This window comes from Citrus sinensis, chromosome 6, assembly GCF_022201045.2.
Source record: "Citrus sinensis cultivar Valencia sweet orange chromosome 6, DVS_A1.0, whole genome shotgun sequence".
NCBI classification, from domain to species: domain Eukaryota; kingdom Viridiplantae; phylum Streptophyta; class Magnoliopsida; order Sapindales; family Rutaceae; genus Citrus; species Citrus sinensis.
In genome coordinates, this window is record NC_068561.1 from 19,573,783 (window position 1) to 19,601,151 (window position 27,369).

Below are 27,369 nucleotides of genomic sequence, written 5' to 3' on the forward strand. Positions count from 1 at the left end.
AAATTGGAAGTTTATTCCTTAAATTAATTTGAATGGGAATTCTCTTTATTGTAATTAAAATAAAAATCTTTAAAAAATTAAAGGAAAAATAATAGTGGCGACAATGTACAGGTAACAAGAAATTTTTTTATTACAATTAAAATAAAAATCTTTAAAAAAATTAAAGGAAAATAATAGTGGTGATAAATGTACATGTAACAAGAATTTTTTTTATTAAAATTGAAATAAAAATCTTTAAAAAATTAAAGAAAAAATAATAGTGGTGACAATGTACATGTAACAAGAAATTTTTTTTATTGCAATTGAAATAAAGATCTTTAAAAAAATTAAAGGAAAATAATAGTGGTGACAAATGTACATGTAACAAGAATTTTTTTTATTAAAATTGAAAAAAAATCTTTAAAAAATTAAAGAAAAAATAATAGTGGTGGCAATGAACATGTAAGAAGAATTTTTTTTTTTATTGCAATTGAAAAAAAAACCTTAAAAAATTAAATGAGCTAAAAATTTTGTTTTTTTACATAGAGGGGCATTTTTGTCATTCAATCAAAAGTTAAACGGAGACGTTAAACTTAACTGAGAAAATAACGGAATTGGGGGCGTGGTGTAAAAATGTTAATTTTTTTGGGTGCGCAGTGCAACAAGTCAAATTTGTTGGGGACCCGATACAAAATATCAATTTATTTGGGGATAGGTTACAAATTTCCCTTTTTTTTAAATCGATGCAGCACTTCTAGTACAACAATTTTCTGCACTGCCCTGGACCCGTATCGAGCTCTGTCTCCCTCTAAATTATGGAAAAATTAATTAAGCGTTATTTCCTGTTAAAGTCTTTATGTTAATTTTAATCAACTATATAAATAACTTATTTACTGTGTTGGAGAAAATAAACATATAAAAATATCTAAATAAGGGTCATTTTTCTTTTACTGTGTAAGTTATAGTGAAATAACAAATAGATGCAATAAGAATTGTATTCTAATATTTTACTACTAAAGAATTATAAAATCTTGCATTTTATTATTTTTCTGTTAGTTGACCTTTAGTTAACACATTAATAAATACTAAATTTACTCTTACTTTAAGGAAAAAATTATTAATCATCAATAAAAATAAATATTAATCATTGTACTAAAATAGTTTTTCATTCAATTAAATAAATTTAATTATAATTATTAATTATCGATAAAAATTAAAAAAACTAAAAATTATAAATTTGTACGCTATCAATTAAATATAAACTTTATTATTTAATACTTGAAATGTTTATGATTATTTGTATGTATGTTTGTTTGCTAATGATCTTTGTTTATTAATAATTATTGATAATTAATAATTAACATTAAATTAATATTTTATTGAACGAAAAACATTGTAATGTATTGCAATAAACCTTAGGTTACGGATTTTTTTGCATAAATGTAAACTTGTATTTAATTTTTTAAGCTTTTGATACAATAGAGAAACTTATTAAGTTGTTATTAGAATTTATGTGTTTCTTCCCTTAAACTAAAGGTAAAATTAATATTTTATAGGTCAACTAATGGAAAAATAATAAAATATAATATTTTATAATTCTTTAGTAGTAAAATGTTATGATGAATATTTGTTAAAGTAGTAAAAAGAAAATAACCTTATAAATAATTGAACTAGGTTATTATTCTATGTAATAGTTTAAAAACAAATGATCTCTTACTATTATTAAAATAACGTGGAATTCAACTAAAGAGATGAAGTGTCATTTGTCAAGTAAAAAACAAATGTTATATTGTTTACCGGTTAATGAAAACAATTACATGTCGTTTGTGATCAAAATACAACAACGCGTCATCTACTGTATGCATTGATGCATATTATGTATGGTTATCAATTATATCAATATATCGGACGACATGTTGTCTATTGCTTAATTATGTGAATGACATGTCATACATTTATAAAATGATAAAAGATATTTCATCCAAGACCAATGTGCCGTTCAAAATTTGAAGTGTTTCATTTAATATTGTTGAAAAATGGAGGACTTCTCTTTTCCAAAGCAAAATTTTACAATGGTTGTTTTTCCAAACTACTAAAAGAAAAGTATAGTTAATGGTGTTTTTTATTTTTAAAAAAATTTCTGCAAAGTACAAGTTTTCTTTTTCTTTTAAAACATTTCGAGACAAATGAGCTACTTTTTTTAAAAAAAAAGTTTAGCTAATAGTTTTTCAATTTTTATTTTTTAAATGATCTTCCTATCTACATATATTAATATTATAAAAAATAATTTTTTTAAATTTATAAAAAATATTTTTTTATAAAAATTTATAAAAAAAATAAAACATTTCCAGAAAAATGGACGACTTGTCTTTTCATTTCTCACGAAAATAACGTAAAAATGCGACTTGTTAAAATAGAAAGAAACAGATGACTTCCAGAATGATTGACGATTCTTGCACAAAAATTTGAGTCATTCAACTCTTCCACTGTTGACAAAAGAATTTCACAAGTAAAGTTCAGCCTCAGTAAAGATCTAATCTCAGTTTTTTGCCTTACTAAACTTCAAAACAACAAGATAGAATCCAGACTCATCAACAAAGTTATCTATCTCAAAAGAATGATTAGCTGCAACTTTCTGTAAAGTCATCTGATCAGGCAAGTCCGATACTATAACATCTGGGAACTGTTTCCGCTGCTTCTGTAAAGCTTCCCTCCCCTGGGGGTGGCTAATGACCACTCTTGCACCTGTAAAAGAAAAACAAAGTACTCAACTTCGTAATGTATAGTAGAAATGATAAATTAACAGCCAACAGAAACCTGCTCTGACAAAGTACCTGGTGAGCAACGATTAGCAAGTGTCTCGAAAACCTGATCAAGAGGGAAAGGCATAGCAGGCAGAAAATAGAGAAACACGACATCCAAAGGCCCCCACTTATCAGGCACATATATCAGCTCCCCTTGCCAACACTTAACCGTGTCATATTTCTCTTTAATGCCAGCCAATGCAAAAAGTGAATCATGGACAACGAGCAAAAGGCTGGGCGATGACTCAACCACTCGGTCCACAAATTCTTCTGAACTAATAGAAACTAAGACCTTAGAAGACTTACCGATCTCTCCAGCAGAAATAATTTGGTCAATCCTTTGAATATGCTCTTTGAAGTTTAACTCATCCGAGTCAAGAAAAGACCAATCTTTTTCAGTGAAGTCCTCGAAGTTGATGACAGACACTGTTCCTTCATCTGGAGGGGATGCAGCCCCAATGGACGTTTTACGAGTGCTTAATGATAACTGCAAACTGGGTTTAAGTGAGTGAGAAAGAGTAGGGAGGTTATAATCATGATGATGGCGATTAAAAGTGCAAATATACTGAGGTTTTGGTCGAAGATATGGAGAAGGAGACTTGCAGGATGGAAATAGGAGGAGAGAGGAAGGCAAGAAGAGAGAATTCATGGAATGAAAACAATATATTTCCTTATGGAGATACTGATGTCTAGCTGTTTGCTGGCAGAAGATAATTGGAATTGAACCAAAGACTACACCCCTGTACTACTTAAGTTTCAGAGAACGTCTAGCCTGTTTAATCTTAATATATTGATTTCTTCACACTGTGTAGCCGATTAATCATATCTCTAATACTGCACCCCTGTCAACAAGCAGAAACCAATGTCAACAATACTCAAAAGTGTACAGATACAAAACAATGAATGGGGCCAAAAACAGCCTAGATAACATTCGAATAACTAGCAGCGGGTACATCAAACATCCCAGCTTCCTCAGTTTACTTCAATAACTTGATGGCAACACAATGAAAAATTATATAGAAAATCCACAAGGCAATATTAGCTAAATTCAGTTAGTAATATTAAACTTAAAAGCGACGTTAGCTTAATTCAGTGACAAGGGTTATGTTATTGGTAACACTGTTGAAAACGGATAGTAGCACAATTTAGTCAAAGGTCAGCATTAAACCCCTAAAGCCCTAAACCCAAATTTATTTGCTCTAAATACATTTATGAAAAAAAAAGAAAAAAAAAAGAAATTAGAATTGAAACCTAAATCCTAATTTTGGTCCAGGCTTGAGTTGAATTAATTTTTTCACGTTCTTAGAACCCAAGAGAATCCTAAATGATCTTCTCCTTGTGTCAGTTTTCTCAACAAATTAAAGCAGAAAGTTAACGATAAAGAGGCAACTGTGGCAAGAGATAAAACTAGAACCCATACGAAACTTTGGTCCCTGAAGTTACACAAGTTAAATGAAAGAGACACAAGAAGGCAAAAATATTGAATAAAAGGAGAACACAGAAAGATGAAAGCTAACCTGCTCAGCTAAAGTTCTTGATATGGATGAAGGGAGACAGTAACGCAGACTCATCTGTTACTGATGAAGCTCTGCGTTTCTGAGGTTTGGCCCATTCGGTGAAGCGCCTTGCAAGCTAAAGAGTTTGAGGTGATAAATGGGCTGGGCCAGGGCCACTTGACTGCAAATTTTAGTAGGGGCAACCCCTCAAAATCCTCTCGGTACCTCCGTTAATACCACTTATTTTCAAAATTACCCTTTTTTTTTTTTTTCCTTCTTTTCACTTTCATCTCCTTTGCACTCTCGCTCTCTCATTCAGGCACCACCATATACAAGTGTTTTTAAAGAAAATGATATATATATATACATTGCATTGCAGCACCAAGCCACCCTGCTTCACACTAGAGCAAAGAACTGCCGCTCCTCACGATGCATGATACCGAGCAAAGTCGCTGTGCTGCACTGCTCGCACCATGTCACCAAGGAAGCCACTGCTCGCATGCGACAAAGCAAACCCATTTTGGAATTTTGGCCAAAATTTCATTTCACCGTTTCCTTTGTACAAATATAATCTTTTTTTAATAATTAATTGATGTTAATTTGTTTAAATTATTGTAAAGTAATTGTTGATCTCTTTTGCTACTTAATAAGGATTTTCATATTTCTTTAAAGAATTTTGCATGATTAGAGCTTGAAATGAAGCTGCAAGCTTTAATTTAATTTCTTCTAAAAAAAATGATATTATTATTTTACTACGAAAATTATTTTGATATATCATGTCAATATCATAATTTGCCAAAAAGTATATTTTACTACAAAATGTTTGCGTCGTTATCAATTTACTACAATTCTGTTAAGAACGGTAAAATTTTATTGATGTCATAAGGACATCAAATATATTTTTGACTATAATGGCATTAAAGACTTTTCAAGTTGAAGCTTATACGCTGCGTTTTGCAAAAATAATTAAAGATTAAAAAAATAAGGAAATTAAACCCTAAAATCAGCCCCCCTCTCTCTCTCTCTCGTTGTGAAACCTCCATCTCCAATTTGTCTCTCTCCCTCATTGCTAACTCACAGTCATCTCCACTACCATTTGCTATCTCCATTATAAGTTGTTGACTTCTTCTTTTTTATTGGCTTATTGTTCATTAATTTTTTCCTTAATTAACTTGTTATTATTTTTAATTGTGATTAATACTTGAATTACAAATGATAAAATTATCTTTTAAACTCCTAGGGTAAAATCAACTTTTAACTCAATTTTTGTTGAACACTTACTTTTTTTTAAGGGAATAGTAGTGAATTGATAATTGTGCAAACATTTGGTAATAAAATGCACTTTTCAAGAAATCATAGTACTAATGTGATATATCAGAATAAATTTAGTAGTAAAATAATAATATCCCAAAAAATAAAATAATTTAGATTTTTGTGATATTTCACCCCATCGTTTATCTCACTTACATTTTAAAAAATATCCTTACTTCAAAGAAAACTTTTTTTTTTTTTAATTTCACCGCCTGTCTCTCAATTAAATTCAAAACCCATATCGTAAAATTATAAAATTGAATTCACAATCACAAAGCATCCTCAGAAATTTCGACTAGGCCTGCACGGTTGGAAGTCCACACATAGTTGAACTATTAGACCAGGCCTAGGATATACATTGAGTTAAGGATCTCTCTAACATACATTAAATGTATGTTAGGGATTGCCTTGAGTTAAATATATGTGCAGACTTCAGAATAGTTTCCTCGTAACTTACTCAACACGTCCCGTGAATAGTGTTGAAGTTATAGATTTATATACAATATGATACGACAGAATTACTGATTATTTTAATACAAACTTTATCACCAGCTAAATCATTGTTGTGATGACGTTACATATATATACATATTATTGTTTCATTGCTATTAAAAGTTCAACATAATTATACTTACATTGCTCTTTATTTTGCGTTTTATTTGAAATGCATGTGTACTTTGTTAGGATTTTATGTAATAAGTTTGATATTTCAATTACAAGTGGCACAAAGACTTACCAAATTGTATGTCTACATAAATTTTGGTATAAAGTGATCTTATCTTGTATTGGAATTTAAATTATAATCTAAACAAGATAGAATGATGTGGTCACAACAATCCCAAAAGTCTTGTGCCCAAAAGTAGTTTATATGTTCTCTAAACATGAGCTATGAGCAGATTAAATTCTGAAGATCTTTTGAACTGAAAGAACTTGTGAAATTAATAGGGACAGCACTATCTCAGTGTTTCGAGTCTTTTAAACGATAAACAATCTAAAACTTTCAGATTCGTTATTTTTTCCACAACAACTGAGTGATTACCCTTGCTCCCAGCTCTCTCTTTACCGTTATAACAATTTTAAAGCTAATTCTGGCTACTAGGGAGCCGGCAGAGAACAGAGTGCTCTGGCTTGTGATCACACTCAAAATCAAGATGAACGAAGGCTCGTTCGACTTCAGGAAGTTCTTCAATCTTAATCTGCAATGATTCTCCAATTGTATGAGCTTCTTTCAATGGTAAATCTTCTGGCAGCTCAATATCAACCTGAATTATTAGGACCAAGAAAATGAAATAAAGCAAGCTGGGTTGTATTGTAGCAACTTGTCAAGATCAATGAGAGATGTAAGATGATGTATCGTGATAATTAAACTAACCTCCACAAAATAAAGAACACCAAAGGTGTAGGCGCGAACTGTGTCAACTCGTTTGATTTGAGGGTGATGCTGTATGACTAGGTACGTGAGTTTCTGCAGGACTTCAGGAGAAGCAGATTGCCCAACAAGGGAAACTATAAGAAGAAAGGATCAGTATATAATAATTTGGAAACATTCGATATAAATTAATTCTGGTAGCTTTTTGTATGATAATTGGAAGCGAAATGAGAGCCAGAGAGGAACCTGCATTTTCCTGTACGGTTCCAGACCAATTTGTAATAGTATAGATTGCAAGGAGGATAGCACCAACTGGGTCAATCCACCAATAGAATTCATCACCAAGAACAGCCGCAATCAAACCAACCACATTGGTTACCACATCAAAGTAATGATCCTAGCAACCATAGTTTACGAAAAGCTGTGAACTACAAGAATCTGCATAAGTGAATGAAAATAAAATAGAATTCTACTTTTGTAAGTCCTAAATTGAGTACAGCACTAAACCTTCGCATAGGCGCGGACTATTTTGTTTCCTGAGCTTCGACAATAAAACCACAGGGCAAGTTTAATTCCAGTTGCTGAAAGCATTATCGCATACAGCCAAATCAGTTGCAAGGAAGTCATCTTTTCAGAAGGTTCATCTTTGATCAACTGCTCTACAGCCTGAACCAGCACTTGGAAGCCTGTATAGAAAGAAAATTTGGTATTGGTTTGTGGTCAGTGAAAAAACTTCCTGACTCAACAGAATCTTGTCAATTTAACATACATTTGGAGAAGCTTAGTGGCTTACCAAGAGTGGCCATAACTGCAGCAAAGATGATAATGCCTACTGGTTGCATCCGCAGTTTTCCAATAGGGTATTTGTATATGTTAATGTTTTTCATTGACAAATGTGTGATCCAAAGTATGCCACCAGCCATTAGATCCAGCAGTGAATCGAGAGTTGATGCTGCAATAGCCAAGGATCCACTCTGTATTGTGGCATAAATCTGTAACGCATATCAAATAAACTCAGTAAAGGCAATGAAACATTGGAAAAATCACATTTGCCATAGCTCTGAACGCCATGAGAGTCTTAAATAGCAGTTAAGGCATCAGAATATTTCTGACATCATGCTGTTATAACAGAGTCCATGGGAAGGATAAGTAGAAATTAAACCTTAAAGGCAAGCAAGAAAATATTTGCCCAGTTAGAAATGTTCATTGCTCTCTCATGTTGGACTTGTTCTTGAAGATACTTTTCTTCATCAATGGCATTGTTTGATACTAGGGAGTCGACTTCCTCAAAAGACTTCAATGTGGCAAATTGTTTCTCATAGTACTGCTTCTCTCCTAATATCAACACACCGTTAATGTATCATCAGAATGACATGTAATGCTGAAAACAAAATGATGCAATGATTTCTGATATAAAGGAGAAACAATCATTTCATTAATCAAAGACTTTGCTTGATCACATTATATTCCGGTTCATCTCAAAACTTAGTTCCGGCAATTTGTAGTCATTAATTCAAAGTCATAATGAAGTGAAGCAGCCATAATGGATTAAGGTTTCATGATTAAATGAAATTTTCATTTGCATCATGGATCAATGATCAGAAGATGTGAAAAAAAAAAGGACAAAAACAGCTCAATGAATTGGTAGTGACTCTGCTAAAGGATACATACCCCATTCATAAACCAATTGTAGAACTCAGTTATTTATTTTAAGCAGATACCTCAGAGTAGATTATCTAAAACAGAATACTTAGCTTAAATTTGCAATTTGAACACTTGTCCAATTAAATTAATGTAATGACAGGCCGAAAAAGGCTCATAAGAAGTGTCTCTTGATAAAAGCCAAAATCACCCACCTTCGTTGAGAAAAAGTGGGTAATTTATCCATTTTAAAAGAACTATACCATGTTCCTAACATGTGCCACTCCATTGGCTAAAAAAAATATTTATGCTTCAATTTTCATAATATTGCATCAGAGTGGACTCTTCTTGATCAATTTGCAGTTTCTTTATAATACTTAAGTCTGAAGAACAAGAAACCCCCGGGCAGCAACTAATGTTCTTCTTGTTCTGATGAAAGAAATCATTGAATTTTCCAGAATAACTAGCAGGCCATTGCTTTTAGTGATCCGTTTTTCACTATAGGCCACTGAACTAAACTATTTATTATTCAAACTGCTTCTCTCACATGGAACAAATTTCAATTATGCTCTTCATCTCAAATTGAAAAAGAACTGAAACTTTCCTAATAAAAATCTAATTATGCCCCAGAGCCTTGTGATAGACTCATCATGCAAATAGATCCAAAGACCGCAATATGACAACATTTGAATGTGATCCTCTGCTACCATTCAATTTTGCCAAAAAGAAAGGGGAAAATAAATGAAAATAATTTGCTGGGGGGGGGGGGGGGTTAAAAAAAAAAAAAAAAGAAAAACTAAACATCAAAGACAAAGGAACAGACTGTTTTTGGTACCTTCAATCAAGCCAGTGGTTTTAGAAAGGTCAAGATGAAAAGGGGTCTCAGGATCAAGCCCAGAACGAACTTTTTCAGGCAATTTGGAGAAGAAGTCGCATTTCAATGAAGCAACTGAGTTCCTGCAGCACCTTTCTCGCCCATATTCATTAATATTGCCACCATCTTCACTCAACAGCAATGGCACTCTCATGTGATCGTCACCCTCACCACCACCCTCCATTAAACTCAAAATACCTTCAACAAAAACCCTTCAAACACAAACTGAAATATGATTCACAGAAACACTTTCACTTTCACTCTAATTCAAGAGGAAGCACTTTCGTTTTCTTGACAATACATCACCACTTGTATCAAAACAATAAAAATTCCTTGGCATGCCGCGCCGATCTTGAGCGTGATGCTATATGCTAGCTTATTTATTTATTTATTTTCAAAGAATGCATAACATGGCCTTAAGACAAACATATCTTACTTGCTTCTGTTTTATTTTATTACCAGACATCAAGTTGGTAGTTACTGGACATGTCTGATGATAATGATGTATAATCACAAACGACAGTTTGGACTGAGGAACTGGACATTTAGTATTATTTTGCAATTCCCGGTCAATAATACTAAAATTTTGCTTAAACAATACAGTGAGAGAAATAGATAAATAGAAGAAAAATTGAATTCCAACTCTTTTAGTTGGACCACTTAATACAGTAGATTTAATAATATAAGAAGAAAATAATCAAATAAAATTGGCAGGAGACTGATCTTCTAACTTCCAAGTGTTAAAATTGTCGATTAACCAGACTTATTACATGTACGTAACACTATGAACTTGAGACGGACATTCAAAGGCCGCTAAATTATTGTCATGTAATAATGACCATAGTTCCTGTCACGTATCATAAATGCAATAACTGTGTTGGATTGAACAGCTGTTGGATTTCATACCTATTTACAAACTCATTGATTATCTAAAATACGTACAACAGCTGTTGGCTTCGCTGGCAAGCGATTGACCCTCGTAGCAAAATTTGAGCTTTGTCAGTTCAAGTGTCGATTATCATCCATTGGGCATTGAGAAAAATAATGGCACGATTTCATTTAAGCGTACCTACTCTCAAAGGGTGTCGGTCATAGCCATCATTATTTTACTCCCCAATGGTTCATTCATTCATTCATTCATTACTCTTTCTAGACTTGTAACCACCAGGAGTCATCGCGGCCACACCTAGCAATATTTAACACGATTCATTCAATAAGAACATGATACAAATAGATTAGCGTGGATCTTAAAAATTAGGACTTTGATTATTAGGTAAATTTATTTTGGGTAAATATGATTTTTTTATATTAGGTTAGGGTTTAACTTCTTAATTGTTTATCTGATTAATGATATAATTATTAAATATATTATATTTTTAATTTTAAATTAATTTATAAAATCTTGTCATCAAAGCTCAAATGTTAGAAATAATTCTCTTTTTGTTTAGTAAAGGATGAACATTTTTACGGCGTTCCAATTTGTAAAATTCTACATAGATTTAAAACTTTAATGATATAAATGTATTATACTTTTGTGGATATATATATTTTATATTATCAGTACATAATATTATTTAGGTATAAATGAGTCTAATTTGTGTCAAATAAGTGTTTAATGTTTGATTTAAATGTATTAAATAAGTATTAAACGGATTATTGGGTTATGTTATGTTAGATCACATAATTATTGGATTATTAAATTGGTAACTGTCGGGTTGACATTTATTTTCTCCGTTAGGTTTAGGTTTTAATATTTTAGCACGATTATAAAATGAATCGTGTTTGAGTCAACTTAAATTTAACACGATATAAAATTGAGTTATCAGAAATACGATCCATAACGCGTCTTTCAGTCATATTCATAGCACCCGGTAAAAAGCACACACCGATTGTGAGATTATTTTTATTAGAATCGAAACCTAAAATATAAAACTTTAGATGTGTAGTCAAATACTATCGACTCTCTTTAAATAAAGAGTTGAGTAGCGTTTGTACCATACATATTTTTTGCATTGCATGGTGACGCATGGGTTTAATGAAAACATACATTAACAAATAAATAAATCAACGTGTTAAGCAGTGCCTGTAACAGTCACGGACAAAGACAATTGCCGCACCCGTTGCTTGCTGAACTTGTGGGCGTCTATAAACAAGCCAACCTGCTGGGCTCAGTTGCAGTTAATAATGTTTTAAATTTTAATTTAATTAAATGTTTCAAATTAAAATTCAACGTTAAAAGGATGAGGTTAATTAACGTTGTTGGGCTTGTTTGAAGGGAAGTAATGGCGGTTAAAGGAAGTTATGGAGTGAAATGAAACCACAAGTTTTAATTGTGAGCCCGAGACTCGATTCATCCATCAAAGCCTACAAATCTTGATGGCTGTATTGGACCCGGCCCACAAAACATTGATGAGTACGTTAACAGAGTCTGACGAGATCACAAATTCGGAACGCCCGGCGTGTTTGGACTCGCGACCTTTTCCCCGTTATTCGACTTCGAAACCCTTTTTTTTCGTATAATAACTGTCCGCTCCCTATCTTTCATAAAATCGCGAATTAAAACATAGATTACAAAAAACACAAGAAATAAAACCATAGAAAAATATGTAATAAAGGATGAGGAATATAGCATGAGAGTATAACAAAGGGCTAGTCTAATTATTATATTTCTCTTTTTTTTTAATTATATTGCTCACTTTACATGATTAAATTCTCTTCTTCTGTAATGCATGTTACCTCTACTTTTATAGCCTAAAGTCGCATAATTTGTTTGTACTTGAACTTTCTTTTAAGATAAGCTAGCGTATCATTAGATATACTAATAGTAAGTTATTGATTGGATTTCATGACAATAATTGTCCAATCTAATTATTGTATATAGTAATTATAGTACAATTCTTAGTTTAAAGATATATAAATTAATGATATAAATAATTGTAAATGATATTTTTAATTCACCATTAAATAATCTATTAAATAAATTCTTCTAATAGATTATTATAACCCAAGTTCTTTCTAACTTCATTATCTAATAAATCATACATGAGCCTGCAAATCTCTCAAGTGGACACCTTGAACAGAATCTCTTACCTTTCACATCATACTCCTCGCAGTTAGGGGTGGGCACCAACCCGCCCAACCCGTGAACCCGACCCAACCCGTATGAATTTTTGCGGGTTGGGTTGGGTTGATAAAATTTACGGGTCGGGTTGGGTTGTTAAATTTTCAACCCGCACTGTTTGCGGGTTGGGTCGGGTTGTAAATTTTTAACCCAACCCGACCCGTCAACCCGTATATATGAATATATATTTAGCAACTTCTCTGAACCCTAAACTCAAATTTTCTTGTTTAAAGAACAGCTGCAGCTGCTCATCTGCTCGCGCATAGAACACAACAACATCACAACTCAACGTTTCTTGAAAAGCTGCCCAAATTGCTCAAACTACACATCGTCACATGCTTAGGTTCTTTCTTCTTTCTATTTTACTAATTTATTATTATTTTGAAACAAGTTGGTCATTTGATTTCATGATTTGGTGCTTTATAATATTTTTTTATTGATAAAAGTTGGTCAAATTTTGGTTGTTATGATGGTGTCAAGCTTAATCAACAATCGGATTAACATAAATAAAATAATTGTTATTATTACAATCTTAGGGAAAAAGCTTTTCGACAAACATCTCCTGGGCATTGTTCTGCAGAAATATATTCAGTATTACTATTAACTAGTCATGCTCTCAAATTCACATATGTATTCTATCTCCGATGGATTTTTTTTTCATAAAATTATTTTAATCATATTTATTTATTGTAGTATCCAAACATGGTTAAATGTATTAATAAAAGAGCTTTAAGCTTGCTGTGACCACTATTTGTTATTTTTTTGATTATTTGTTAATTATTAATAGGATAATAACAATATTCTTGGCCTGGAATTTTTTCCTTGTAGATGGAAGCAAATTCATCCAGTAATCCAGGAGTTAATATCTCTACACCTTCAACAACTCAAAGTACAACTGATAGTGCTATTAATACAAATGCAGGCAATGGAAAAGGTGGAAAAGCGTCAAAAGTATGGGAACATTACACAAAATTAGAGAATGATACAAAATGTAAGTGTAACTACTGTTCTAAAGTGTATGCGTATCATTCTAGATTTATTGGGACCCGTACTTTATGGAATCACTTGGCAGCATGCACAGCCTATGCTGATAGGAAAGTTGATTTAAAACAAAAAACCTTGGTGTTTGAGGATAACACAACTGGTGGTGGCAGTAATCTTGTGGCAATATCTTGTAGCAAAGAGGACATTAGAAAAGCATTCATTGAGATGATAATTATTGATGAATTGCCCTTTAGTTTTGTTGAAAAAGAAGGGTTTCGGAAATTTATGAGCAAAGCTTGTCCAAAACTTGATCGTTTTTCTAGGAGAACTGTTGCTAGAGATGTGTATCAGTTGTACTTAAATGAGAAGAATAATTTGAAAAAAGTGTTTGCTCGTAATAAGTATAGGGTTTGTATAACAACTGATTGTTGGACTTCAATACAAAATTTGAATTACATGGTTATTACAGCCCATTTTATTGATGATGAGTGGCAACTTCATAAAAGGATATTAAACTTTTGCCAGATCGATGATCATAAAGGAGATACAATTGGAAAATTGATTGAGTCTTGCTTGCTTGAATGGGGTATTGATAGAGTGTTTACAATTACTGTTGATAATGCAAGTTCGAATGATTTGGTCATTTCTTATTTAAAAAAGAAGCTAAATAATTGGGGTGGGCTTGTGTTGAATGGTGATTACCTTCATGTTAGATGTTGTGCACATATTATAAATTTGATTGTGACTGAGGGGTTGAAAGAGATGAATAATTCTGTTTCTAGCATTCGCAATGCTGTGAAATATGTAAGATCATCACCGGCTAGATTAGTAAGGTTTAGAAAATGTGTTGAGCATGAAAAACTTGATTCTAAACATATTGTTGTGATGGATGTTCCTACTAGGTGGAATTCCACCTATTTGATGTTAGAGAGTGCTCTTGTATATCAAAAAGCTTTTGAACGATTGGAGGATGATGATGGATTTTATAGATCCTATTTTGAAGAGAAAGAGGGTGGAAAAAAAAGGATTGGGCCACCGGAACATATAGATTGGGTGAATGCAAGTGTGTTGAATAATTTTTTGGAGAATTTCTATGAAATTACAAAAAAATTTAGTGCTTCTTTGTCTGTTACATCACATTTGTATTTTCATGAGATGCATTCTATAGAGTCAAATTTAAAAGGATTGCTAGTAAGTGATGATTCTTATTTCAGTGCAATGGCCAAGAAGATGAAAGAGAAGTATGACAAATATTGGGGTTCCCTCAACACTCTAAATAAGTTGTTAATTGTTGCTGTTGTGCTTGATCCGCGTTATAAATTGAGTTTTGTGAAATTTTGTTTTGAGGAGTTGTATGATGAAAATGTTGTGTGTGAGCTCATAAAAGTGATTAAGGGCTTATTATCTTCTTTGTATGATTTTTACACAAATAATAACTCTAGATGTGATAGTGGTAGCCAAAACCAATCTGTTAATGCTGTCATTTGTCCATCCGAGTTAGAGAAAAAAAGTGATATTATTGATTATAGACTAGCCAAGGTAGCAAAACTTTCAAAATGGAAAAAGAAGCAGCTGGAAGAGGATGGTGTAGAGTTGAAAAATGAAGTGGACAAATATTTATTAGATGATTGTGAAAATTGCTTTGATGATTCATTTGATTTGTTGAACTGGTGGAAGGTAAATGGTGGGAAGTATAAAGTTTTGTCTAATATAGCCAAAGACATTCTTTCAATCCCAATATCTACAGTTGCTTCTGAGTCTGCATTCAGTACAGGAGGACGCATTCTTGATCCATTTCGAGCTTCTTTGAGTCCTAAAATGGTAGAGAGCTTAATATGTGGGCAAAATTGGCTTTGTTCTTCTCGTATTGCCGTAGAAGAGGATACATCTTCGGTTGAAGATATGGCATTTTATGAATCAATTACATCAGGTAAATATTTATATTATGATTTTTATTTTTATTCTATTTATATTTTCCTTGTATTTATTTGTTATATCATATATGCCTAATATTTTTATTTTTATTGTTATATAGATTCAAGATTGGCATCAGATTTTGATGTCATTAATTTGGATTGATCTGGATTTTGATGTCATTGGACTGATCTTCATTACACTCCTATTGGTTGGTGTAGCAATGGTTTCGGGAAAACTCTCTTCCTATGTATGGAAGACTTATAATTTCACTCTTTGGACTTTAATGTTTTGTATTAAACAAGATTTTAAATTTATGTACTTTTTTTTCATTAGTTATGTACTAATAATTTGATTGCTAAATTTTGAAATATTGGATTTGTTGTAAGAATTTTAGTATTTGTGTTTCTTTTAATTTTTTTAATTATTTTTTTATTTTTATTTAGACAATAAAAATGGGTTTTTTCAAAAGCCCAACCCAATCAACCCAACCCGACCCAACCCGCAGAGTTGCGGGTTGGGTCGGGTTGGGTTGAAAAATGTAATGGGTTGGGTTGGGTTGAATTTTTTCAACCCGTTCTATATGCGGGTTGGGTCGGGTTGGCTATCAACCCGACCCGTGCCCACCCCTACTCGCAGTGAATGTCAAAGGAGAGGCTTGGGTTCACATAAACTACGTGAGAAACATATCTTATCGCATGATTAGTTATATGATATAAAGTATAAGGCACGAGATATGTTTTTACATGACATTCATAGCATAAAACGTAATACCTTATTTTTCACATGTACCATCATAACAATTATTTTTAAAGGATCTTGTAAATATACTTGCATCTCCTCTGTTAATATACGGAAAACGTTTAGCTAGCTCGAAAGTTTTGTTTTGTACTCTTTGCTTTATAGTATGATTAGTATGCAATGAGACTTATACTAACGTCTAATGGGGATCCATATTAAATATTCTTAGAAACTATATAATTATTTGTATTTTTATTAAACATCAGGGATACTAATGTTATTACACTAATATTATTATTGTTTTCTTAAGCGGTGAGCGAGACTATTGATTAAGATAGATCGTCAAACCAAAAGCCAAAAGCAGTACGAGCAACAGAGTGCAGAGAATTGCTTCGCAAAAATTGCAGCAATGGCGACGCCCCAAATGCTCTCATCACTAAAATACTCAGACAGCTTAACTGTGGTGGGCATCTCTTTTTGCACAGCCATCATTTGCGAATCAATCTCATGGCTTCTCATTTACCGAACCAACTCTTACAAAACCCTCAAATCCTCTATCGACAAAGCCTCCAAGAAACTCGAGACCATGAAAATCGAAAACCCAGCTAAAATCTCCACCAAGAAGTCCAAGACCAAAAAGATCGACCGCGTCGAGACCAGCCTCAAAGAATCCAGCCGCGACTTGTCCTTGTTCAAGTTCAAATCCGGCGCCGTTGTCGCCCTTGTTCTGTTCGTCGTGTTCGGCCTCTTGAATTCCTTGTTCGAAGGGAAAGTTGTTGCGAAATTACCGTTCAAGCCCTTTGGGATTGTCATGAAGATGAGCCATCGCGGGTTGCAGGGCGACGATGCGACGGATTGTTCGATGGCGTTTTTGTATTTTTTGTGCTCTATTAGTATTCGGACTAATTTACAGAAGTTTCTAGGGTTTTCTCCCCCACGTGGCGCCGCTGCTGGTGGTGGATTGTTCCCGATGCCTGATCCCAAGACCAATTGATCGGGTTCGTTTTTTATTTTTTCTTATTTTTTGGAGGTTGAGCCACTGTCTATGTTCTAATTTTGCTAGTTTTTAGTATTAATAATTAGTGTTGTATGAAGCAGTGGGATTATTCAGTTGTATGATTTTGTTTAATTAGTCCAATCAATCGGCTTCATAATTGTGATATGGGTTGCTTTCTGAATGGTTAATTATATTGGATGGTTTAATGGGATCAACTAGCATCAATTTGATTTGATATGATGGGAATTGCAGTCTAGACTTGGGATCCATTTGAATTGGTTTTTGATTTATGTCAGCAAATTGGTGTTTCAAGGTCTTTTTGGTGTTGGTTGACTCGACAATGGATCACAATTCTCTCATGATCTTAACCGTATACCATTTTTATTGTACACCTGGCGTAGCGTCTTTACAAGCTAGGTAGGACTAAGATTATGAAAAAATCCACTAATCCATCAATAATAATATGTTATCGTACTCATTGTGAATAACTTGCTAAAACATATTCTTTGTAAAGCATGGGAATGTTCATGCGCAATTGGGTTTGTTCCAATTTTTAGATTGTTTGGTCATGGTGGTGGAATGGGTTTCGGATTCTGATTTAGTAGGTTTGTTTAGTATTTAGTGCTGTTTGTTGATGATTTGATGGTATGATTTGTAATTCTGTTAGCTAATTGATGGATTGGAGGCGTAACGTGATTTTGTATATTTGATCATAATCATGTAGGGATCAAAATTTTATTCTATTCTGCAGCACATATCATTGTTGATATGATTCTAGAAGAAGCATGCATGCATAACTTCATAGAAGTGTAGAATTGCATTGTTGAAGTTTGAATTTATAAATATCTTTTCTTGTGGGTGTGCCATAAACATTTTCTTTTAACTCTGCACTTTTTCTTTTTTTTGGGTATTCTGCTATAGGCAATAGGATGCTTGCATACTGCTTTTGGGCGTGTTTCCATTCAAGCTAGGGATTATTCATCAAAGTGGAGTAAAGCTGGATGAAATTATGAAAAAGAGAACTTGTCTCATGGCTGATTCCCAGTTGGACTTCTATTGAACTAATAGTGCTTTTAGTTGATGTTATTCTACATATGCTACTTAACAGCTGCATACATCCTCATCAGTGAACCGGGAGACTTTGCTATGATATTTAAGTAGTTTGACTGCAGGCTAATGACACGACAGAATTCGATTTTGGTTTCTAAGAACTAAGATCAGCTAATATTGAAATTTATGGTCTATCTATATGTCTGCATCACTCAACATTGCTTCTTCTTTGGAACTGATTTTGTGTTTTATCATATGAGAGAAAATAGAACTTATCTTTTTGGAAGATCTTTGATTTTTTATTTGTGAAATCCATGGCTCGACGATCCTACCATTTGTTATGGTAAAAGTTGATCATTCATCAAATAATGCAAAACAGTTTAATTATTCACACGCATTGTTTCCCTATACTTGTATTGATAATGCTGAAACATGTGACTCTTGTGTTTCCTATTGCTTCCATATCTGTAATCTCAAGTTTATATCAATAATTTTGATGTGTGTAACAAATAATAGTGGTTAATTTTTTCAGATAACAATTGACCAACAAATGTTTTAATAGTTGAACTAAGAGTAACGTGTTAAGAGTGAGAGTACAACAGAAACTTAACACTTGTGCCGCATCATTTTGATCTGGGATTTGCTTGATTGGAATTCAGTAGTTGGGGAAAATAACAGAAGTGAAGAAGCTTCAACTGCCACTCAGCAGCTTGAGTAAATTGGAATGTGCAAACAAAATGAAACTTGTGATTGACAATCAATCTATATTTTGGTGAATCTGATGCTTCATTTGATGCAACGTTGGATTAGTGACATGCAGCGCCTTCGACTGCCAGTTTTTGTCCAGAGAGATTGGCGTTCGTTTCTTCAAATTGCTAGGCGACATGACGTCTTTATTGTAATTAATAGATTGATCAGTCGTCTAGATATAAACGACGTGCCCTGCCCCTGCATTTGTTACTTCGAAGTAAAAGCTAACGCCAGTCGATTGTTTCTGAAAACATAAAAAATGACTTATCGTCCACAAGTTTATGAGTTAGAAAAACGGTCGTTTCATAGTTGATGATTTGGTTCCGGACAGTCACTGCAGGCCATTCACACCTGGATCGCGATGATATTTTGCTTATGGACTATCCGACTATGGTCATAACATGTCCACCCTGCAGTAATCTGCTTAGGGATGGCAAAATCCGGATCCGGGTCCGGGTTTAGCCTTTCCGGATCCGTACCCGGATACTTTTTTTTTTTCTCGGATTCGGATTTTAACCCAGATTTTTTCACTCGGGTCCGGGTCCGGGTTCAACTCGGAAAAATTCGGGTTTTCGGATTCCGGGTTTTGAACCCGGATCAATGAATCAATATTAATTTTTAAAATTCTAAAAATAAAAAATTAATACATTTCTAAACAATAACACATTTAGATTAATCAATAAAATTAATTAAAAAAATAATATTAAAATTAAATATCCGGGTCCGGGTTAACCTAAATCCGGACCCGGACCTGAATATATCCGGGTTATTAAAATTTATTCCGGATCCAAATTTTTTTATATTCCGGTGTGGATTCAACCCGGCCCGAATTATCCAGGTTCGTCCGGGTCCGGGTTATTTTGCCATCCCTAAATCTGCTGTCTGCATGTGACTAGGGGCCCATCATTTAACTTCGTTTTAGCCCCTAAACTGAATGGAATTTGCGTAAGCGATTAACTACATTGATATCCAGACAATTAAAACCATGAATGAAAAAGTCAAGTACAAATGAGATCAACAATCAATTGGGAGAATTTTAGATTGTAAATTTCGAGATAAAGATGCAAACTAGTGTAGCAATTAATTAAGTTGAGAGAGGAAATGCGTTTAATTCATAGGAATCATTGGAAAATTCTATTGTATATAGTAATTACAACTATGGTCGGTTAAGGTTAAGTAAATCGAGTGAGAACTTGTAATGTGAACAATTATAAGAGATATTGTCATTTTACCATAAAAGTTTTCTAATAATTGTTTTTTTCCACTAAACATTTTAACTTTTATCATTTTACTACTAAACTATTAACTCCATTAATAAATTGCTAATGTCGTAGGAGTAGTTTAGGAATTTTATAAAGTATAATATTTACAATTTTATCAATGAATTATTTTAGATAAATAAAATAATCAATTAATAAAACTATTATTTCTTTGTGTATAATTAATTTAATATTTTTTAATTTAGAGGGCTAAATTACATTTACACAATTTAGCTGTAAAATAGACTATTACTATAATTTCTATAAAAAAAACTTTGTTAATTTTAATGGCTTGGTTGTACAATAATAAATACTGAAATATTAAGTGAAAAAAGATAATTGCTAAAAAAATATGAAGTTGTACTATGATAATATCCCTAATTCTAACTCAAAGACACTTTATATTTTCTTAACCCTTTAAAGATGTATATGAAAAATGGATAGTCGAGTAATTTGAGAATATTTTTATATTATTGGGCATATTTTAGCGCAATTCTCAAAGTGTGATGTTACATTGTTGGAGTTTCTATTACGTGTATAAGTTTTAATAATCTGAGAATGTAATCTGTAACATAATCTATAATTTGAGACATGAAATGAAAAAAATATATATGATATATCAAGATTCTCTCTTGATATGTACTTTAAACAATATTGATGAAAATGATTGACAATTAATAAATATAATTAAAATATAAAAAGAAATTAAATCTAATTATATACTATCATTTAAAAGCCACCTAGAATATGATACTTAATAGATCATGCATGAGAGTTCATGTCAATAAAGGATTTTATTATTTTATGTTTGTGATACGTTAAGAATCATTTTAATGTAATTTTAGCACAAATTTAGCTCTCTTTCTCAATCTAGGTATGAAAGCCATCCTCTTCTATATGTCCAAGTGTTAGGGGACGTGCCAAGGCCAGCTAGTACCCTACCCTGCATGGTAAATTTGTCTGGTTCTCTCTCATTGAACAACAAAACTAAGAACCCCATTCGGTCGAGTAACTTTTTGAGAAAGATAGAAAAAGAAGAAAAAAAAAAAGTTTAAAACTGCTTGAGATTTTGTATTTAAGTATTGAAATAAATAACCATAAATGCTGATATCACTCATTAAATTCATTTTGTTTTTGTCCTATATATTACTAATAATAATGGTAGGGATCCAATAATTGAGTCTTAATTTTAGTCCGAATGCTATATGTGACTCATTTATTGAATAATAAATTTCATAAGTAAAAAACGTACTTAACCACTATCTACTAAATGAATGCTACATAATTAAAATTAAAAATTAAAAAAAAACTTAAATTCTAAAATACCTAATTTTAGTCATATTGCAACCCAGAGACTCGAAATATGTTTGACTAAAAAGGGCCAAAAAAAAAAAAAAAAAAGGACTCTAAATCTATTCTCGCTGGAAAAAAGAAACCAAGTGCTATTTCAGAATGGGTCCACCATCATGCAAATTGCAAAAGTAACCGTCGACTTGTGGGTCGCATGATTTTCCACTAGTCACGTGTTATACGCTTATACATATAATCCAAGTGTAACGTGGACTTCATGCAACGATTTTTTTTTTTAATTTTTTTAAATTTTGTTAATAGACAAATTTATTATTATTTGGACATACGTTAGAAATGTAAATACATATATTTACAACATAATTCGTAATTAATTCTACCGAGTATAATTAGAAAATTTATTCTCGCTAACAATATTTAGAGAGAAATCTAATAATTTTCCTATGAGAAAAAGTTCTAATGAAAACTCGAACTATATTAAGGGCTAATCTATCATTACGCTATAAACACAACAACTTCGCAATGAGTTTTTAAATTGATAGTATCAGTATATTTATGATACTATTATTACACATGGTGTAACTTTGTTATAATTCTTTCCAAGTTCTAAGTTCCTACATCAAATTCTTTTTTTTTTTATTAAAAAAATTGTAGTAATATAGAGTGAGTCTTAGGTCGACAATCTCAAAGCATCCATTTGGTGATACTGTTTTTGTTCCAGGATCAATGTGGTGTATATGCTCGTGCAGTACGACCCAAGTTATCCTGATAGTGATGAAACTTAATCTCGCTAGTTCTAACAAAACAACATTCTATATCATATCGATTTTAATATTGTAGAGTGGCCCGATTCTTAAGATACTATCGTTTCACATCAATATTTCTTTTTCGTTTTGATGATTTTTGGCGAACGTTTTGTTAGGTGGTCTGTTTGTGTTGGCATGCCATGGCAATGAAATTTAATGGATTTGGCATCTAATACTCAGCCATTAGAACCCCATGATGTCGTGGATGGTGTAGTTTGCCGAAGTTTGAATTCTTAATGTATTATTTAAGACTGAATTCTCTAAAAAATACTCCGTTAAAATTAATTTATATATCTTCTATATATCATACACATACCAAATTATTTTTTCTTTTATACATACGTAACCCATTTAAAAAAAAAAATCGAAAGTAGTTAAGCTAAAAATCAAAAGAATATTGTTTTTATATATTCAATCAATTAATGATATAATTTGGAAATAACTTTATCGATGGATAAACTCGTTTAGTCACTATATGTTGTGTTTAGTGCTTATTTAGTCTCTATATTTTTAAAAATATCTCAAAATATTCCTACTATTAAACTATTGACATCCATGCCATTACTTTTTGTTCATTTTTGCTTGTTTTTATAATACTACCCTCTTACAATTTTTTTTACATTAATAAGAGGAAAAAAATTAAATTACCAATTTAACTCCAAAAAGTAAAATAGGAACAAATAAAATATATATTAATTTTTGTACAATACTTTGCTGAGGAGTTGACATATTAATTTTTTAATGTTAATTTAATTTTTTTTACAATATTAATTTTTTTACACATTCATGAGCTTACACAAAAACTAATATATGTTATTTATATTTATATTTTATTTTTTGGGGTTAAATTTGTAATTCAATTTTTTCTTTTTATTAATGTCCTTAAAGAAAAAGAAACACTATTATAAGAGGGTAATTTTGTAAAAGCAAGTCAAAGGAACAAAATGTAACGACAAGGTATCAATAGTTCTACGGCATCATATTTCGAGATATTTTTAAAAGTATAGGGACTAAACAAGCACTAACATCATAATATAAGAACTAAATGAGGTTTTATGATATATAGCTCTAATTATCAGAGCACTTAAAAAAATGAAAAATTAGTATTTTTCAAACACATATTTAAATATTAAAAATAATGTTATTTGTACATTTTAGACTTTAACCAAATCACTATTTTTTTTATTTTAAACAAAAGAACAAATGCCACCTGAGTTTTTTTAAAAATGTATTTGTTATGTTATTGGATAATCCGGGTATAAAAAGATATCTTTTTTACTTTCTTACATCTTCTAAGATTGCATAGACATTATAAGATTGGCCTATAAAATTAAAAAGGCAACTATGCAACACTTTGACCAATCTTTGTTTGTTCCAACATTTGCTTATCATGAGTGTGATGCAACGGGTATGGATAAGGAGATTGCCAGTTTCTCCCCTCCTAAAGCCAATATATACCATTAATCTTTTACTATTTTTATAATAGTTAATAACCCACCTGGCAACATAATCTTATAGTATTACCTTTATTTTTAAATATATTTATATTTATATTTATTATGAAATTAAATAAATCATGTAAATGAAAATTAAAAAAATTAAGTACTAAAAATAAGAAATACATGTTATGTGTAAATAAAAAAACATTAACAATAAGATATCTTTCTTGTACTTTTTTATATTTTTATATGTTTTTCTTATAATAAGTATATATTATATATTGGTAATATAAATTATCAAGTAAATGACATTTACTCCTCTTTTCTTGTATTTTTCTTGGTATCTAAGACAATTTTAGATATTATGAAAATAATAAAGAGATAAATGGGACATATTAATTTCGACAAGAAAAAGTTGCTAATCTCTCAAACGGATATTGTATTTCCACCTATGCAAATGGTTAATCCCCAAATAGGCTTTGTTTTAGGCAATGATACTCTGCCACATGTACCAATAGTTTTCAAATGTTAGAGTATGTCCTTTTTTAAACTGTGGAAGGCGGGAAGAAAAATTGAGAGTATGTGGTAATTAGGTCACGTGCAATACCTAGGAAAACACGTGATTCACTTAAACATAAGTGAGACTGTGAGAGATTCACGCAATTAGGAAAGGACTAAAGCGAAAACAATTATTTTCCGTAAAAAAACCTAAGTGCAAATATAGTGTTTTCTATTATATCTTGAATTCATATGAAATCATTTACTGATTTATTCAAATACTTTTAATTAAAATTCTCTCATTTTCTTTCATATTCTACTTAAATAAACACTAACTTGATCGATAGTTTGAGGTCTCAATGCAGGTCTCGAAGTTTGGCAATCAGTATGGAAATAAAAACTGAGAAGAGCCCTCAGAAGTAATTTTATAGTAAGGAGATTTGTGCTTTTGTAAACTAATTAAACTTCAATAGGGAAAATTTATTGTGGAGATAAAAAAAAAATTCTCCATTAAATATTATAACAAACTCAATTTGTTAAGTCTCAATATATTTAATCATGCTATTTTAGATTATTTTCTCCATTAAATATTACAAAAACGTCAATAACACAAAAATCTTCCAACATACACAATTTTTCCCCTGTATTTGTATCCAGATTTTTTAAACATAAAATCCTTTTTTCATGCATATAGCAACGAAACTTGTCTGTCGGTGAGGAAAATAATTGAAACACACATGCTGAAATTTTTAAAAAATTTCTAAAAGGAAAAAATTACATACAAAGAAACAGTGCAAATTTACGTAAGTAACCATGGGTGATGCATTTCATTGAATCAAAATGCTCCATTTGGGGCTCTCTGTTTTTGAAAAAAAAAAAAAAAAGGAAAAACCCTAAGCTAGTTACTCTGTCTTACTCATCAAACCAGGTGTCTTTTTTCCGCATAACAACTGCATGCAATTTTGTATCAAAGCAGTTCTCATTTCCCCCACGTTTTCATTAAATTCACGATCTCACTCTCAGTCAAATGGATAACACTCTTTTTTTTTCTTTCTTTTACCTATAAAGGATCTCTATTTTTTGGATTTGAAACTAATTCGTCAGCTCTGGCTCTCATCTATCAATTTTCAACTCTTTTTAGTTTTCATTTCATTCGGATATTATTATTATAATAAATTATCATGCACACAATCAAATTCAGGGCCGCTGATCGGAGCTCATCAAATAGGCGTAGTTCAAGCGGCTTGCACAACAAAGAGCGAAACCCTTTCGTTTGCTCTCGATGCTCAAAGTGCTTTCCAACGACCCAGGCTTTGGGAGGACACCAAAATGCCCACAGGAAGGAGCGTTTGGAGGAGCGCCTGACGAAGCAGCAGATTCCATGCCCTAATGATGATAACCTTTCTCCTCCTTCGCCTCCTATCCAGATGATTGATTTCTGGGCCAACCATGATCAGTACCTCATGAGTAGCAGTACTGTTGCAGCTGGTAATAATAATTCTCATCATGAGAATTGTTATTGTTACTATTGTTACCCTAATAATATTAATGATGTTAATTATTGTAATAATTATGTAATGAGTGGTGGCGGCGGGGGCGGCGGCTGTGATGTGATGATGAGGGACTTCATGGGTGTTGCTGATCAGGAACAAGGTGGCTGGCTCGTGCAGGTTCCAGCGGATGCAGCTTTCGGGACAGACTTGGACTTAACTTTGAAGCTTTGATGAGAAAAAATGAAAAAAAAAAAAGCTTTGTAGAAATTAAAATATGTTTTAATTAAGAAAGTTTAACGTTCTATTATAGGATATATATAGTCTTAGTTTCATTTTGTTCTTCTGGTTTCTTTATTTTCGCTTTGCTTTGTTGTAACCTTTTTGCTGTTCTTGTCAAGGGAGTGAAGTCTTGCTTTTGGTGTTATGCATGTAGACATGTAACTGTAATATAACTTATGAGGTATCGATATATAAAAGCTAGTAGTAGTTTTGTAATTTTGTTTTAGTTTCCTTTTTTCACTTAAATTACCAGTAGTTTGACTGATAGATCTAACCTTCTAGAATAATCAGTAAAGATTCTTCGAGTCAATAAATTTATTTGTCTTGAATTTTCTAAATAAATATAGAGATTGGTCCGACTTCCGTATAATTAAAATAATTATTATTAGTTCCCAATTGATGAAGCCTATTTTCATAGAATTAAATTACATAACTTTGAAATATAAACTTATGAAGTTAACCAACGTATATATTTCTGTTTCATTAACAATTCATCAGAAGCTAGCTTTTTCTTGTTCAAGATGGATCTGAATGAATTTGAAAGATAGTACCGATGGATGGATTTTCTGATATGTTATTTAACCCCCTAATCACATATTTGAAGGAAATAATTTCACATAAGTTGATCAGAATATTGCTTGGGCGAGTCAATTAAGTATATGAATTAGGAGTATGAGTGATATCCACGAGTCTAATCATGATGTGAGTATGTATGTACATATTAAAGAGACAATCCAACATTAGTTGATTGTAATAATTTCTCGAATTGAATATATAACCTTGGGACAACTCTTAGCTCATTAATTAATTAATTTTTTATTGTAAATTAAGCCCTCGGATATGCTTGTGATGAATTATAATTTTTCATTACTATTATGATGAATCTTGTCCCTCCACAGACGACATTAAGTACCTCTCCGTTATGTAAGAAAAAAAGTGCACTCTACATTTAGTATTAAGACGTAGAACTGTTCTAATTAGAAGAGATAATAAACGCACAGAAAATGGGGACAAACAAGCTTAAATATGCTGGCTTAAGCTTGTTATATATGTTTATCATTTTTCATAAACTAACAGAGTTGAACAGCTTGCTTCCTACTCTTTCATATTTATTTTTGTCGTAGAAGCCAAATATCATTTTTGTCATAGAATTATGTAGCAATGTGTGGTCAAATTAATTCAATCATTTTATCTTAATTATTCTCATCAACTATATATATCCATCAACCAATTCAATTTTATTATGCTTAAATAAA

The 27,369-nt window shown here is 31.9% G+C and overlaps 4 protein-coding genes across 4 annotated transcripts; 2 read left to right on the forward strand and 2 right to left on the reverse strand.

The window, feature by feature from the left end:
• Positions 1–2,411: 2,411 nt before the first annotated feature.
• On the reverse strand, positions 2,412–4,448 carry LOC102618593 (uncharacterized). The gene is made up of 3 exons (XM_006492768.4): positions 4,301–4,448; positions 2,814–3,625; positions 2,412–2,724 (listed from the first exon to the last, which is right to left on the reverse strand). Exons 2-3 carry the CDS (start codon positions 3,430–3,432, stop codon positions 2,519–2,521), a joined length of 825 nt encoding a protein of 274 aa, XP_006492831.1. The 5' UTR covers positions 3,433–3,625; positions 4,301–4,448; the 3' UTR covers positions 2,412–2,518.
• A 2,044-nt stretch (positions 4,449–6,492) lies between these two features.
• On the reverse strand, positions 6,493–10,025 carry LOC102618308 (metal tolerance protein 4). The gene is made up of 7 exons (XM_006492767.4): positions 9,436–10,025; positions 8,122–8,294; positions 7,753–7,951; positions 7,467–7,645; positions 7,206–7,356; positions 6,963–7,096; positions 6,493–6,852 (listed from the first exon to the last, which is right to left on the reverse strand). Exons 1-7 carry the CDS (start codon positions 9,656–9,658, stop codon positions 6,673–6,675), a joined length of 1,239 nt encoding a protein of 412 aa, XP_006492830.1. The 5' UTR covers positions 9,659–10,025; the 3' UTR covers positions 6,493–6,672.
• A 6,531-nt stretch (positions 10,026–16,556) lies between these two features.
• LOC102618024 (uncharacterized) lies at positions 16,557–18,567 on the forward strand. The gene is made up of 2 exons (XM_006492766.4): positions 16,557–17,232; positions 18,153–18,567. The coding sequence occupies exon 1, from the start codon at positions 16,644–16,646 to the stop codon at positions 17,226–17,228; it is 585 nt and encodes a 194-aa protein (XP_006492829.1). The 5' UTR covers positions 16,557–16,643; the 3' UTR covers positions 17,229–17,232; positions 18,153–18,567.
• A 6,955-nt stretch (positions 18,568–25,522) lies between these two features.
• On the forward strand, positions 25,523–26,065 carry LOC107174462 (protein LATE FLOWERING-like). The gene has a single exon (XM_015525383.1). It carries the CDS (start codon positions 25,523–25,525, stop codon positions 26,063–26,065), a length of 543 nt encoding a protein of 180 aa, XP_015380869.1.
• Positions 26,066–27,369: the final 1,304 nt, after the last annotated feature.